This window comes from Mytilus edulis, chromosome 13 (assembly GCF_963676685.1).
Source record: "Mytilus edulis chromosome 13, xbMytEdul2.2, whole genome shotgun sequence".
Classification (NCBI taxonomy): Eukaryota; Metazoa; Mollusca; class Bivalvia; order Mytilida; family Mytilidae; genus Mytilus; species Mytilus edulis.
Genome location: NC_092356.1, coordinates 16,483,651 through 16,497,865, shown reverse-complemented (window position 1 = coordinate 16,497,865; position 14,215 = coordinate 16,483,651). Strand labels below are relative to the sequence as shown.

Below are 14,215 nucleotides of genomic sequence, written 5' to 3'. Positions count from 1 at the left end.
TAAATTGTTATTTGTATGGAGAGTTGTCTCATTGGCACTCACACCACATCTTCCTATATCTATGAAAATAAATTGAAGTCTGTTGAGTCACCTATTGTCCCTTGTCATTAAGTGCCAAAGTTTTTTTGGTGTCAGCTTTTGTTAACCTCTACAATCCGAACACCTGTGAAAACCGAACAAAATACAAAGTACTGTGGGTGTTCGGTTTGAACAGGTTTTTACTGTATTAGGATGTTTTCCAAATTTTATGTAATTGGAATAAAATATGTGTTCTAATGATTGTTGTGCGAGAAAACAAAGATAAATATAATGCCCCTCCTGTTATACAGGGCTTCATGTTATACAGGGCTTCATGCAACGGACATCTAAAGATTATCAATTTCACTTACCTCATGAGTTCAAATTCTCCATCTGGTGGAATAAAGCTAATGCTGTGTTCTGTCTCAAATTTACTCAGTTTGACACACTGGTGGAACTGACAGTCGTCAATAGCTATAGAACTCTTACCACTTGGGTTAGAGCTAGACGAAGAAAAAAATAATAAATTTAAAGTCAGATTGAAAATCTAAAGGATTATGGTTAATTTAACTGTTTGTATACAACAATAAAAATAACACTACTTTTTTGGTTGAATATTTACTTTCAAAAACAGTTAAGCTATTTTGAAGGCACTTGAATTGTTTTTGTATTGGTGGTGGCAGGTCAAAAAGTTCAAATTGTGTTGTTATGTATGCAAAGTAAAATGCAATTGTATGACAATAAAAAGTGCCTTCCAACCTTCTACCAGTTTGGTATTTTTTTTTCTAGAATAGTCCTTGACTGATTGTAGCAGGAAGAGAGATTTTTTTTTTTTTTTTTTTTTTATATTTTCAACAATAGAAAATATTTTTGGTGGTTAATATATTGCAGTTTTTTGTCTGAGTCAATCTTATTTCTTACTTTGTTGTTCTACCAGTATCATCTATACTCTTTCCTTTACTCTCCACCAGAACTTTGTCATTTATGCCAAACTTACACTCTGGCATACCACTCAGATAGCTCTTCATCACAATCTTACCAGCTACATGGGCACTCAATACCTGACCTAAAATAAATAAAATGTTTAAACAATCAGAAAAATATAAGCTTTAAAATTCATGCCATGCAAACATATTATGTATATGGCTTCACAAATTTGGAGCCTGTAATTCAGTGGTTGTTGTCTGTGGCGCTGTATTTGCTTTATGGGTTATGGTCATTGTTGTAGGCTATATAGTGACCTATAGTTGTTAACTTTTACATCATTTGGTGTTTGGTAAAGTTGCCGTTTAACTATTATACCACATTTGTAGCACTGGAAATCATACCACATCTTCTTACCTTAATAATAAGTCTAAAACAAACAAATGAATTATTGTAAATTTGTGTATATATGAAGCCATTTAGATGGTCGGACAAAATATGTTGTGGTCGTTTTGGCAATGGAAAGAGAAACGAGGGCATATTTTTACAGCTTGAGGGCAGAAGAGATAGCAAGGACATTGGTCAAGAACTTACCTTGTGGTGACATCAGCAAATTGACCGACTCAAGGACATCAAGAAACAACTCATTCCTCCGATATTTGATTCCCTCTCGTCTCCAGCCGATCTGCCCAGTAACTTGTGATGTAATCTGACTGGTTTCCTCCTTAGACTGAGATTTTACACCCTGTTGAGTGATAAATGTCTTGAGTATTCCTACATCTGTATTTTGTGGATATCCAAAATCAAGGATCTCTGAAAAATAAATATACAATATATTCATATATAATATCTTATTGGAAAGTGGAAACATATTTTATTTGAAAGAGTATAATATCAATAGAGGCAGGATCCAAAAACAGATATATTTAACAATTGCATCTCATACAAGTTAATTCCTTGAAGTTTTATTAGTTTACAAATGGTATCAGGGATGATTCCCGGTGTTTTCAAATTAGGAATTTTTTAAGCATAAAATCTAAGACGAAATAACATTATTTTCCTGTAAAAAAACGGAAAATGTATATTATTAAGTTTAACCTGTACACTGATGTTCATGTAAGTTGTAACATTTTGAATAATTCTGGATGGGCTACTGTTATTACATGAATATCATTGAACATGATGCACTAGTCTATCATCTTAGCTATAGTTACCTAGGCCTATTACAAAAACATATATTTCAGCTAAGTTAACATAAATAAACTCATCATAGATACCAGGACTAAATTTAGTATATACGCCAGACGCGCGTTTGGTCTACAAAAGACTCATCAGTGACGCTCGAATCCCAAAAAGTTAAAAAGGCCAAATAAAGTACGAAGTTGAAGAGCATTGAGGACCAAAATTCCTAAAAGTTTTGCCAAATACAGCTAAGGTAATCTATGCCTGAGGTAGAAAAGCCTTAGTATTTCAAAAAATTCAAAAATTTGTAAACAGTAAATTTATAAATATAACCATATCAATGACAATTCATGACTACTGGGCTTGTGATACAACCACTGAAAAAAATCATTCATCGGGTATTTTTTCAACAGCAGGTCATCTCTATAAATTTACCTTGATTCAAATGGATTTCAAATTGAACTGGTCAATTGTTGAATTCAGAAAAGCAATTACAAACGTTCATATACTTAATTGATAAGATATTTAAAGCATTGAACCAGTGTTCTTTAAAATTATTTGGATCATCTTAAAAACTTTTGAAATAGTTCCATAATGATGACATCGTATTTCATGAATGGTCTATCATCAACATTATTTTCAAAAAACGCTCAAACTTTTGTCTTTTGAGGAAATAATTTCTTTAACAAAACAAGTTTTCATCATATTATATAACCGGCTCTGCTGGGCGATCTGCTTTTACGAGATCGGCGCCCATTAAACTTTATCCATCAATGTTATATCAAAATTTGAATTTGCTCTCTGCCGAGGTCTGCTTTGACACCCATTTTTATCAACCTGCTGAGTGATCTGCTTTTACAAGATCGAATACTCCCATACTGTGACATATTAATCAATTGAATCGGCTGCTAAAATTGTTTGCCACATGTTGACATAAATAAATCGTTGTTAATAAAAAGTGATCGTAAACACATTCTTATCCGGATTTTAAAACGTTTATACAACAAACTATGAAAAATTATAGTTGCCTTAATCGGTGACAGAAACTTTTCCGGAAATATCGATTTTTATTTTATTTTCCTGAATTGGGAATTCATTTTCATGTACATTTTTTTGGGGCCGCTTAGCGGCCCTAAACTATATAGTGGAATCATCCCTTGGTATAGATTAATAAAGGATTTCTTCTTGTGACTAATATATTTACAATACTACATGTATAAAAACACATTTATTGACTTTTATTTTATAAATATAATATTGAACACATATTTTAATGTATTAGTTTTAATAAATTGATAATGGAAACAGGAAATGTGTCAAACAGACAACAACCTGACAAAAGAGCAGAAAACAGTTGAAGGCCACTTATGGGTTTTGATCTCAGCTAAAAATGTGTCTAGAAATATTTGGTATAAAATACTAAAATCAAGTGCTTCTTTAATATACACACAAACAGGATTCATTTTTTGGGGGGAATTTGAGATAACAATTTTGATAAAAATTTGCATTCAAAATATTTGTATCTAATCCTTGATTTTATATTTAGATCTAATTTTGGGGGCATTTGATTAAAAAAAAATTGTAAGGGTTCCGCGGAACCCAGTGTCTCGCCTACTTTTGCTGTAAATCGCAGGCTCAACAAAAATGAGGAAAAAAATAAATAAAAATATTCCTCTTGGTACTATCTTTTGATTGTAAGAAGCTTCTGTCAAAGTTTGGTAAAAATCCAGGATAGTTTATGAATCTAATAAATGTTTTAAAAACTTAAACTGCAGACTGTATGTAATGTTAACTGGAAGAAAATCTAAGTCCATTTAAAGGTAAAATACAGAAAAAATGGATATATCTTTTTACAAAATTTATTTCTGGATACTATCTTATGATCATAAATAAGCTTCTGTCCAAGTTTGGTACAAACCCAGGATAGTTTAAGAAAGTTATTAAGCTTTTAAAAACTTTAACCACAGAGTGAATGTAATGTTTCCCTGCAGAAAAAACTAAGTCCATTTATAAGTAAAATACGGAAAAAATGGAATTTTATTTTTACAAAATTTACTTCTGGATACTATCTTATGATCATAAACAAGCTTCTGTCCAAGTTTGGTAGAAATCCAGTTTGGTTTAAGAAAGTTATTAAAATTTCAAAAACTTTAACCACAGAGTGAATATTTGTGGACGCCGACGACACCGACGACGGAATGTAGGATCGCTTTGTCTCGCTTTTTCGACTAAAGTCGAAGGCTCAACAAAAATGTATCTCATTTACCATGTTTACAGCATAAACTTTGTAAAATATATAATATCTCTCATTAGAGGGTATTATAGGTTTTGCATATCTACCAGTTTTTATGAAAGTAGTGAGCACTTTTTAGTGAGATTTTTTCTAAGATGTTTTGGGACATCAGAGATATACAGTGTAACCTATGTAATCCAACACACACGCAGTGTATCCCAAACTCTGTCTGACTGACAAAATGTCAGACAAAAATTCCTTTCGGACAGACAGAAATTTTAAGATATTTTGGTTGAATATATAGTAGAAAAGTCCAAATTTCACTTTAGGTCTGACAAACCCTAAAACAGTTTGGCACAGTCTGCACTGGGAAACCTGAAAAAATGTCAGATTAAGCAGGGTGTCATAATACTCAGGTTTTTTTCTGCAAGGATTGGCATATTTTGGGACCATGAAAATGTCTCAGTTAAAGCAGGATGTCGTAATACTCAGGTTTTTTTCTTCAAGGATAGGCATATTTTGGGACCATGAAAATGTCTCGGTTGAAGCAGGATGTTGGATTAAGCAGGATTCACTGTACTTTGTTTAAATTTGGAGCTATATTTTGTTCAGCCTCATGAATTTGTCAACTGCTAGTAAAACTCACCGTCCAAAATTTCATAAATTAGAACAAAGTTATTTTTTATATTTTCTTCTGTTATTTTGCCAAAATAAGACTGCATGACTTCCACCATCTTGAGAAGAAACTCAAACACCATAGAGGCATTGACATTCTGTTTGGTTACTGCGGCTAACCAGATGTTGGACCTTTTGATGTGGAAAAAACTGGTTCTGGCAATATTGGTTACAGGTGAACGGACTTGTTGTCTGGCATGAATGACATTGACCCTAAATGCATCAACTGCATTACGTCTGAAATATAAGGCAGCAATACTTTTTGTAAATGATTGCAGAATACATGTAGCACAACTCTACCACTAATTAATGTGTTGTTCACAAATAATTAACATATCAAAATAAAAGCAATCTTTGAGTGGATACTGAAAACAAAGACAAAGTTTAATTTCTTAAGAAAATGATGAAATGTTCATACAACAAAATTGTTGCCCTGAAAAAGGAAAATTACATATACTTTTTAGCCACTGCTCAATAATGAAATATTTGACATGCATGATATTAAACATAAGTTCAGGTGTAGATTGGGGAAGGGGGGGTAATTTATGTCTTAGAATTGGGAGCGACATTTTGCAAAGCATCCAGTTTTGTTTCATTGTTGAGCTATTCAACAAAGAAAATAATATATTATTGTGTCATAAAGTCTGTCTGACTTAAGGTAGCACAATGCAAAGATTTTTTACTTCCAATCTCCAACCTTTAATATGCTGTAACTTTCTTATGACTGCATGTAAATTAATAAAAGAGGTATATATAGATAAATAAAAGATTAATCTTTTAAATGAATGCAATATTTTTGTTCTGCAATCATTATGTTACAATTATTATGTAATTAACGGCAAAATCTTGGTCAGTTCACTTGTATGAATTTAGCTCTGTCATCTCTATAACTACACAAGAAATTTTAACGTTATCTTAATCAACACAGTAGGAGCTACAAAAGGGTGTCTCAAATTATGGCTATTGTATTCTATTCTCTCATAAATCTGTAATGAGTGTAAATATCCTTACCACATAAAAGTAGAGATTGTTTGATAAGGTGTAAAATTTGATCTCTACATTCTATCCAAAATCTGAGACACTCTTTTGTAGACAATGGCTATAGGAACAACATAGTATAAAATCAACCCTCTCTGGGTATCCATGAAGAAGCTAATTTCAATTGAAAGTGTAAATTTCTTGTAAAATTTTGTAGACACAGTTAAAATTATAATTGATTACATAATTGTTGTACAATACTAACATTGCATTAATTTGAAAGAGTAATAATCTGTTAGCTATCCATAAATACCAATTTAATAAATTTTCAAGCATTATAAAGAAAGTTACAGCATTTTAAAACTGGGGCATTGGAGGTATAAAATCTTTGTACTGTGCTACCTTAATTCAGTTTGTGAAACAACATGAAAGAATGAACACTAGAATAACCTTTTTCACAATCATTATTTATAAAACTTTAATTTGATAAGTTTACCCAATATCATCTCTGTATACCCTGGATATGAGGACCTCTCCTTTGTGGTTGTAAATAAATAGTCCACCAATCATTTCTTTATTTTTCTGTTACCTGAAAACCAAAAATACATCATGTATAGAAAAACCTTGATTGTATGTATAAGTTTTACCTGATATTTAGTTCAGTGTACACTACCAATGGATAAATAATTTAAGAAAACATTTATATATCAGTTTCAAAGGGTATACTGATCTTTACTGTATATTTTGTAAAGTAAAAAACAACTTTTTTACAGGTTCAAACATGTATAACCCATAAAAGATAAACATAATATTAATAATAAAGTAATGTGAGAAATAACTTTGATCAATAAATGAGTAACCGTGTTACCATGTACCACATCAAGAAACAAAGTACATGTAATACCATGAGACAAGTTGAGTCAAATATGATGATAGGATGATTGAACTCATTATCATGATCATAGATACTAGGATTGAAATTTTGTATTTGCACCTGACAAACGTTTCATCAACGGTATACAAAAGACTCATCAGTGAAGCTCAAATAAAAAAAAAGCTTTAAAGGCCAAATAAATTACGAAGTTGAAGAGCATTGACTGGTAGACTAAAACAGATGCCTCATAAATTGTATCAAGTTCTTGACTTTTTTAGTTACTATAATGCAGAGCTTTCAATTATTTGTTTAAGAACACAATTTGTCTCATTGGAAATTAAAGAAGCCACAGCAAGATTATTTATTTTGTTCAATCATGTTAATAGCAACACAACGATAAAGAAAGGTTTATATGTGCATATAAACTTTCAAAACAATTAGCTGAGCAAATCATAACAAAAACATTTACATTTGATCAACAATCATCTATCCACTCATTTGTTTTTGCTTACATATTATTCTGGACCAAATAACATTGTTTAATCAAATTGGGATAAAGAAGCTGGTGTGAACAGTCAACAGGGCCAACATATCAAGGGCTAGGGAGCATCACGTCAAAGACTTGGAGAACAGTCAACAGGGCCAACATATCAAGGGCTAGGGAGCATCACGTCAAAGACTTGGAGAACAAACTGGAAACATCAACAGGGCCAACATATCAAGGGCTAGGGAGCATCACGTCAAAGACTTGGAGAACAAACTGGAAACATCAACTGGGCGAATCAACCAGAGCTATTATAATAATAAATAAGCTTTATTTAGAGTCGGCAAGGTATACAAACATAGACAAACATAAGCTCTAATGAGATTTTAACCGACATAAATAATTGAATAGAATGAGTGTAAAAAAAACACAGATATAAGATTTAATTTTGACCTATACCAGTTATTCAGCAGACCAAATCTGTGTTAATTTGTTTGATTGTGGGTTATATCAAAATATTTAGTGATTAAACCCAAGAAAAGTGACGCGATGTCCCTGATGATACGCCCACTTGATGATTTGTACTGCTTCCAGTTATTCTATCACAGGAATTTCAATCAAAGAAGTGAATGTAATAGAAATTATTAGTAGTTGTTCATTAACTTTAAAGGAAAACATATATGTATCTTTTTTACCGGCACAAATTATAAATAATCATTTCTAATGAGCAAGAAAGAAAATCGAAGTGTGGAAAGATCACTTCCGGTTTCAGAAAAGTCAATAATATTAGAACCAAATCAGTAGTAACTTTAATTTCCGTATTTGCAGTATTAAATTTAAATCCTTATATTGATTCCTAAGCACCACAAGAATCCTTATAAGGAAAGGTATATTGCAGGTTCTTACAAGTGTTTCACTAAACCCCTTTCTAAATTTCTTACTGCCATACTCACTGCAGTCAAAGTAGGACTTCAGAAATATTCCGAAACGACATATTCAAGAAGTGGTGTTAATCAGATGTGGATATTGAAAAAATCAAAAGAGTTATTGGTGAATTTACAATCTCATTTATTAAAACAGTGTACCAACATTAAAACCTTTGATTTTTCAACTCTTTATACCACTATTCCACATACTAAAAACTTAAAGCTCGACTGAAAGACCTCGTCAACCTATGTTTCTTTAACAAAAAGGCTGGCACTAGACGTTTTTAAATATCATCTAGTTTTGGGCAGAAATTCAGCTTACTTTGTGAAAAATCATACAGGGTCAAGCAAAAAATACACCGAAGAGGATATCACTGTCATGCTGGACTTTTAAATTGACAACATATTTGTTGAATTTGGAGGTTTAGTCTTCCAACAGACTATTGAAATCCCAGTGGGTACCAATTGCGCTCCTCTACTTGCAGATTTGTTTTTGTATTCCTATGAAGCAGAATTTATCCAAGGGCTTGTACAGAAAGGAGAAAAGAAGTTAGCCCAGTCTTTTAATTTCACCTTTCGGTATATTGATGATGTACTGTCTGTTAATGATAATAGATTCAGTGATCACTTACATTTAATATATCCAAGTGAACTTGAAATTAAAGATACTACCGACACAGATAAATCTGCTTCATATTTAGACCTTTTTCTCGAAATGACTACTGATGGTAGGTTGAATACCAAAATTTATGACAAACGCGATGATTTTAATTTTCCTATAGTCAACTTTCCATTTCTGTGTAGCAACATCCCAGCGGCACCAGCATATGGAGTATATGTGTCTCAATTGATACGTTACTCTAGAGCTAGTTCAAAGTACGTTGATTTTGTTGAACGAGGAATACTGCTTTCTCAAAAGTTGCTAAGACAGGGCTATGAATCAATCAAATTAAGGTCATCACTCAAGAAATTTTACGGTCGTCATCTTGATCTGATTGGCAATTATGAAAAAAGTGTGTTAGAAATCATATCTGATATTCTTCCTCAGTCATAATAACCTTCCATTATTATCGACTGACTGAACAAAGAAATAACACGACGGATGCCGTATACGGTGCAGGAAATGCTTACCCTTCCGGAGCACCTGATTTCACTCCCGGTTTTCATGGTTTTTAGTGGAGTTCGTGTTGTTTTTTATTTCTTATTTATAACTATTGATGTAAATGTCCTTTGGTTTTGTGAGTCTTTGTTTACTCCTTGGTTTTGTTTGTTATTGTCTTTATCGTCCGCATTTTCTGAGTCGGACTACATTTTCAAGGATTTGTATAGTACTACTATAATTCATAGTTTTTGAAAATAAATGCTATCTTATTCTCATTGTCTTAAAAAAAAAAAGAAAGAAGTTCATACAATGCAAAAAGATTCAAAGGCGACCTGGTTTCCTCAAATGACCTTATGACCATTGTAAGATTTGAAATATTCAAATTTTAAATATAAGTTTATTATTTATTAAATGTTTAACTAACATATTCATTTATTCTTGTAAGAATAAGAAACACAGTTTTTACTATTTATTTATGAAAGCGCTAATGTAACGTTGCGCTCTTTTGAACAACACATTTTCCCGTTTCTGTTTTATGACGTTACGCCTTTGACGTGCGCTTCGTCGTCTAGACTTTATTTTGATAACATAAGGATGCACATTATTTTATTAGACAGATCAAAGTTGAGAATCGATTATTAGCGACCATATGATTTTTATAAAAGAATAAAAGATAGATACATGGTGCAACTTAACTCGCATACTCATTTCTTCGCCCTAAGTTAAACTTTATGTGATTCGTACAATTCTCAACTCTGGAGAGGAGGAAATTCTAAAATTGTGCCGAATTTTGACTATTTGTTAAAAAGAAAATGGCTACCGATAGACGGAAAGAAGACTGTCTGGACTTCAGTGATGTAAAACGGACTCGTAGTACGAATTTAGCGCAGCTTACTAAATTGTACAAAGAATTGGAGAAGAATTTAATTTCATATGAGAACGTGGAACATGCAAAACAATTATATTCAAAGTTATGTGAAAGGTTTGAACAATTTAAGTTAGCACACTTACAGTGTTTAGATTTGTGTACACAATCAGAAGTTATAGAAAATTTGGAAGTGAACTATGAACGTTGTCATGAGAACTTTGTAGAATTCCGGGATAGATTTTCTCAGTATATTGCGAGTGAAAAATCGCATGAAGAGGAAATACCCGAAGAAAGTGATACAGTTTCAATTGATAGCAGTTTGAGTTCACGATCTTCAGTTTCATCACAATCTAGATTTCGCAGTGCCAAAGCTAAGCGGCTAATCGCAGAACTTAAACTCAGGAAATTATCAGAACAGCATGAACTAGAGCGTGCACAAATAGAAATTAAATTTAGACAACAGGTATTTAATCAACTATCCGAGATGGAAGAGGCCAATATCGAAGAATCAGTGTGGCAAGAAGCAGTGGAAGAAGACACAGATAATACCAGTGGAATCGTGAACATTCGGAACATTTCGCAAACAGTCTCGCAAACATTACAGAGCTCTGTTCCTGCGAGTGAAAAGTGTATTAATATGAACTCTCTTTCCGGACAAACTGCAGCAACTGATAAACCAAAGATGAACATTAATAACAGTACACAGGGAATCAGTGCTCAGTCTGGATTTTCGGATGTAAGTGTTTCCAGCATAGATTCAGCTTTTCAACGCCTAGCATCTACACTTCACGAAGGGTTTAATTTGCCAAAACCAGAATTATTAACTTTTAATGGAACTCCGTTAGACTATGGAACTCCGTTAGACTATAGTAAGTTTATAAGGAACTTTGAGACAAACATTGAAGGTAGAATAAGTGATAATAGTTTGAGACTGAGTTATTTAATTCAGTACTGTAGAGGTGAAGCCAAGTGTTGTATAGAAGATTGTGTATTATTAGATTCTGATGAGGGTTACAAACGTGCTAGGGCAATATTGTACTCCCGATACGGTAGGCCACATGTAATTGCTAGATCATTTATTGAAAAATTAGTGTACGGCGCTCAGATTAAAGCGTCAGATATTGAAGGTTTATCTAAATTGGCATTAGAAATGCAAAAATGTGAAATCACATTGTCTCAGTTAGGTTTTAATTCAGATATTGATAATTCTAAAAATTTAAGGTGTATTGTTAAACGCTTTCCAATGCATATGAGAACAAGATGGGTCGACATTGCTCATTCAATTAGTGAGTCTGGTAGAGAACCCCGTTTTTCTGACTTAGCTAAATTTGTAGACGAAAAATCACGCATTGCTAGTTCTATGTATGGGTACGATCTTTGTAGAGAAAACAATCAGAACAAGACTGATAAAAGGGTTTTTACAAGTAACCATCATAATAATGATACAGTTAATAGTAAGGTTACTACGTTAAGTACTCAAAGTTTAAATAACACAGCTAAATATGAGCACAAATGTAAATGTTGTACAGGTACTTGTGTAGATTTTACAGCTTGTAGCAAATTCAAGTCAATGAGTTTAGATGATAGGTATAAATTAGTACGCATGTTAAAATTGTGTTATAATTGTTTAAAAGGGAAGCATTTTGCTAACAATTGTAGAAAACCAAAGGCATGCACTGTATCTGACTGTAATGTTAAGCATAATATTTTATTGCATAGTTGGTCTAAGCCCGGTTTTGATCATGCAGCTACTCAGCCTTCAGTTAATTGCGCAGCTACTAAAGGTTCTATGATTAAGAACTGTTTAGGAATTATTCCTGTCCTCGTTAAGGGTCGGAACGGTAACTCTTGCAAAACATTTGCCTTGCTAGATGACGGAGCAGATAAAACTTTATGTGATGAACGATTACTTCAGAAATTAAATATAGCCAGCAAGCCGGTCACTTTCGAGATGTCTACTGTTAGCTCTTCTGGTAGTACAATTCACGGTCAAGAAGTTGACTTACAAGTAAAAGCTATTGACGGAAATGATAACGTGTCGTTAAAAAAGGTCTGGTCAGTTAAGAAGCTTCCAATTTCTGCTCGATCTGCCGCAGAAAATGTAGATATAAGAAAATTGCCGTATTTGGCCGATATACAGATACCCTCTACTGATTTAACCGAGGTCATGTTGTTAATTGGTACAGATTCACCTAACGCTCACATTCCGTTAGAAGTAAGGTCCGGTAACGAAAACCAACCATATGCAATTCGCTCACGCCTCGGATGGGCTATTCGTGGTCCTATTGAAGATATGCATGCGTCAAATGTTATAAATGATGATAGAGCACGAGAAGACAAGAATTGCTTGTCTACAGATGATACAGAGGCTATGAAAATGAAGGAGTCAGTCTTGTATCACCCAGCAAGACGGATGCCAAGCCCAACTCATCGTTCATCCAAGTCCATGTCCAACAGAAGGAGCAGGAGCAGGTCAGCATTTGCCTCCCCGGGAAAGGCAGCAAAACGTACTCGTTCCAAGAACCCAAGAAGGGGAAAGAAAAGGGCAAGGTCTCCATCCAAGAAAGCAAGGAAGGAGGAAACAAAAGGAGGTCCAGGGGAAAGAAAGCCGCAGCAAAGAAGCAAATGGCAGAGGGAACAACAAGATGTTGAATTAGACGATATTGTTTTAGTTGCTGATGATATACAGAGAGGATAACGGGTAGAATAGTCGAGATCACAAGGAGCCGTCATGGTCATATCCGTAGCTGTGTGGTTAAAACTAGTCAGTCACAGATTTGAGACACAAATAAACTATGCGTACTCGAGTGTTCTAAATAGAACTGTTTTTTTTTATTGGTGACAAAATTGTATTATATTTTTCTAACTGTATTAAGAAATTATTTGGTAATTTCATTGTGGGGAGTGTAAGATTTGAAATATTCAAATTTTAAATATAAGTTTATTATTTATTAAATGTTTAACTAACATATTCATTTATTCTTGTAAGAATAAGAAACACAGTTTTTACTATTTATTTATGAAAGCGCTAATGTAACGTTGCGCTCTTTTGAACAACACATTTTCCCGTTTCTGTTTTATGACGTTACGCCTTTGACGTGCGCTTCGTCGTCTAGACTTTATTTTGATAACATAAGGATGCACATTATTTTATTAGACAGATCAAAGTTGAGAATCGATTATTAGCGACCATATGATTTTTATAAAAGAATAAAAGATAGATACATGGTGCAACTTAACTCGCATACTCATTTCTTCGCCCTAAGTTAAACTTTATGTGATTCGTACAACCATATAATTATATACCTCACAGTCAGGTGCTTTTGAAATGGATCCCGCTTTATATATATATTTATAGATATTTTCTTTTTTGCAAATATTTTTTTCTTTTTTTTCTTTTTCTTTTTTTTGTAATTCTTTTTTTTCAAGATGAAACATGTGAAATTACATAATACAGTATTAGACACAAAGTATTTATAGTATAACTAATCGCCGTATTTAAATATAAAAAATAAGACAACGCGTGACCGAACGACGCATGGATTACACGAGTGCGCAGCACGAGTTTAATCCATAGCGGCGTTCGGTCACAAGTTGTCTTATTTTTTATATTCAAATACGGCGATTAGTTATTCTTTTTATTACATTGGCAAATGGCTTTTTTTTTTTATGAAATTAATGTAGAAAATGTAAGGAACTATATCTTTTTCCTACGCATTGACACTTTGTTTTGATCCGACGTTATCGACGTCTTGACAACGCCTATTGTTGTATGACGTCAGAGAGTGAAATAACCACGTTTATTTCACATGTGAAATTATCGGTTTTTATCTAACTGGGAAATCAATGTAATTCATTGCAACCAATGTAATAAAAAAAGTTAATTAACACTTGTAAGATCGATAAAATCAAAATGGTATAATAAGATATAAATATTACAATTGATTTTGT

At 33.0% G+C, this 14,215-nt stretch overlaps 1 protein-coding gene across 1 annotated transcript in view; it reads right to left on the bottom strand.

Moving 5' to 3' along the window:
• Positions 1 to 8,165, bottom strand: part of LOC139501124 (AP-2 complex subunit mu) — a 28,614-nt gene extending 20,449 nt beyond the window's left edge. Inside the window, exons 1-6 of the mRNA XM_071290105.1 lie at positions 8,064 to 8,165; positions 6,507 to 6,599; positions 5,004 to 5,269; positions 1,537 to 1,755; positions 940 to 1,084; positions 390 to 521 (exon numbers count right to left, since the gene is read on the bottom strand). Of these exons, the coding sequence (XP_071146206.1) occupies positions 390 to 521; positions 940 to 1,084; positions 1,537 to 1,755; positions 5,004 to 5,269; positions 6,507 to 6,580 (836 nt within the window). The 5' untranslated portion in view covers positions 6,581 to 6,599; positions 8,064 to 8,165. The remainder of the gene's footprint in view (positions 1 to 389; positions 522 to 939; positions 1,085 to 1,536; positions 1,756 to 5,003; positions 5,270 to 6,506; positions 6,600 to 8,063) is intronic.
• Positions 8,166 to 14,215: the final 6,050 nt, after the last annotated feature.